This window comes from Tupaia chinensis, unplaced genomic scaffold, assembly GCF_000334495.1.
Source record: "Tupaia chinensis unplaced genomic scaffold, TupChi_1.0 Scaffold000628_1, whole genome shotgun sequence".
NCBI classification, from domain to species: Eukaryota; Metazoa; Chordata; class Mammalia; order Scandentia; family Tupaiidae; genus Tupaia; species Tupaia belangeri.
Window position 1 is genome coordinate 374,032 of NW_006160148.1, and position 921 is coordinate 374,952.

The 921-nt window shown below is 65.4% G+C and overlaps 1 protein-coding gene across 1 annotated transcript in view; it reads right to left on the reverse strand.

Moving 5' to 3' along the window:
- MYOM3 (myomesin 3) overlaps positions 1–921 on the reverse strand; it is a 76,031-nt gene that overhangs the window by 71,678 nt on the left and 3,432 nt on the right. Inside the window, exon 4 of the mRNA XM_006159470.2 lies at positions 581–740. Coding sequence (XP_006159532.1) covers positions 581–740 — 160 coding nt within the window. The remainder of the gene's footprint in view (positions 1–580; positions 741–921) is intronic.

The following is a 921-nucleotide window of genomic DNA, read 5'->3' on the forward strand; positions in this document are numbered from 1 at the left end:
GGTCCCCCCGCCACTGGCTAGCTGAGGGCCCACGGGTCCTCAGCGGCCTGGGCTGTAGATCAGGATGACAATAATATTCTGCCCCGTGGACCGCAGTGAGCGTCACATGGAAAACATGGGCCTTTGCAGGTGCTACCTGGGGAGGGCGTGGGGACTGGCTTCAGAGCTGGGCCCCTGTCAGGGACGGCATTTCCTGAGAGTCTCCCGTGTCTCCAGGGTCTTCTGGGCACTGGGAAGGTGGATTTGCAAACCCCGCGTCGTTTAATCCCCCCAACTCAATGCTGAGAGTTGTTACAACCACATCGGTCTTACATATGAGGAAACTGAGGCTCAGGGCAGTGAGTCCTTCTCCAGGGCAGGGGCCAGGGGCCCAGGGGCAGTGACCCCGATCTCCTAGCGCAAGGGCCTGCCCGAAGCCACATAGCTGGAGGTGGAGTGCCCCAGGAGGTGTAGCAGGTTCAAGTCCCAGATCAGAACCTCTCCGGGCCCTCCAGCTGCCCCCTGAGCAAGGGTGAGGGCGAGGATGGCAGTGCCCACTGGTCCCGGTGGAGGCCCGGGGCTCCCCTGCCCACCCCCTCACCTGCTGCCTCAGCGCCTTCCGGTCGCATCTCTGGCGCAGCAGCCGGTGGGTCTGCAGGAAGCCGATCTCCGTCCTCTCCCAGTCATTGCCGAAGCCCACCCGCTTCTGCCCGCGCTCCTCCAGTTCCACGGTGGAGGACTGGTGCCTCAGCTGGGCCTCCCTGCCAGACAGGAAAGAGGGCGTGGGGCTCGACCTGGCTCCGCCCCAGCAGCGCCATCTGCAGCTCAGCGTTGAGGACACATGCAGCCGGGCGCCCTGTCCTGCGTCCTGAACACCCAGGAAGGGCCCCCCCCCCCCGACCTGGACCTTGCCTGGGGCCTGCGGTGCCCGGTGAAACCTTG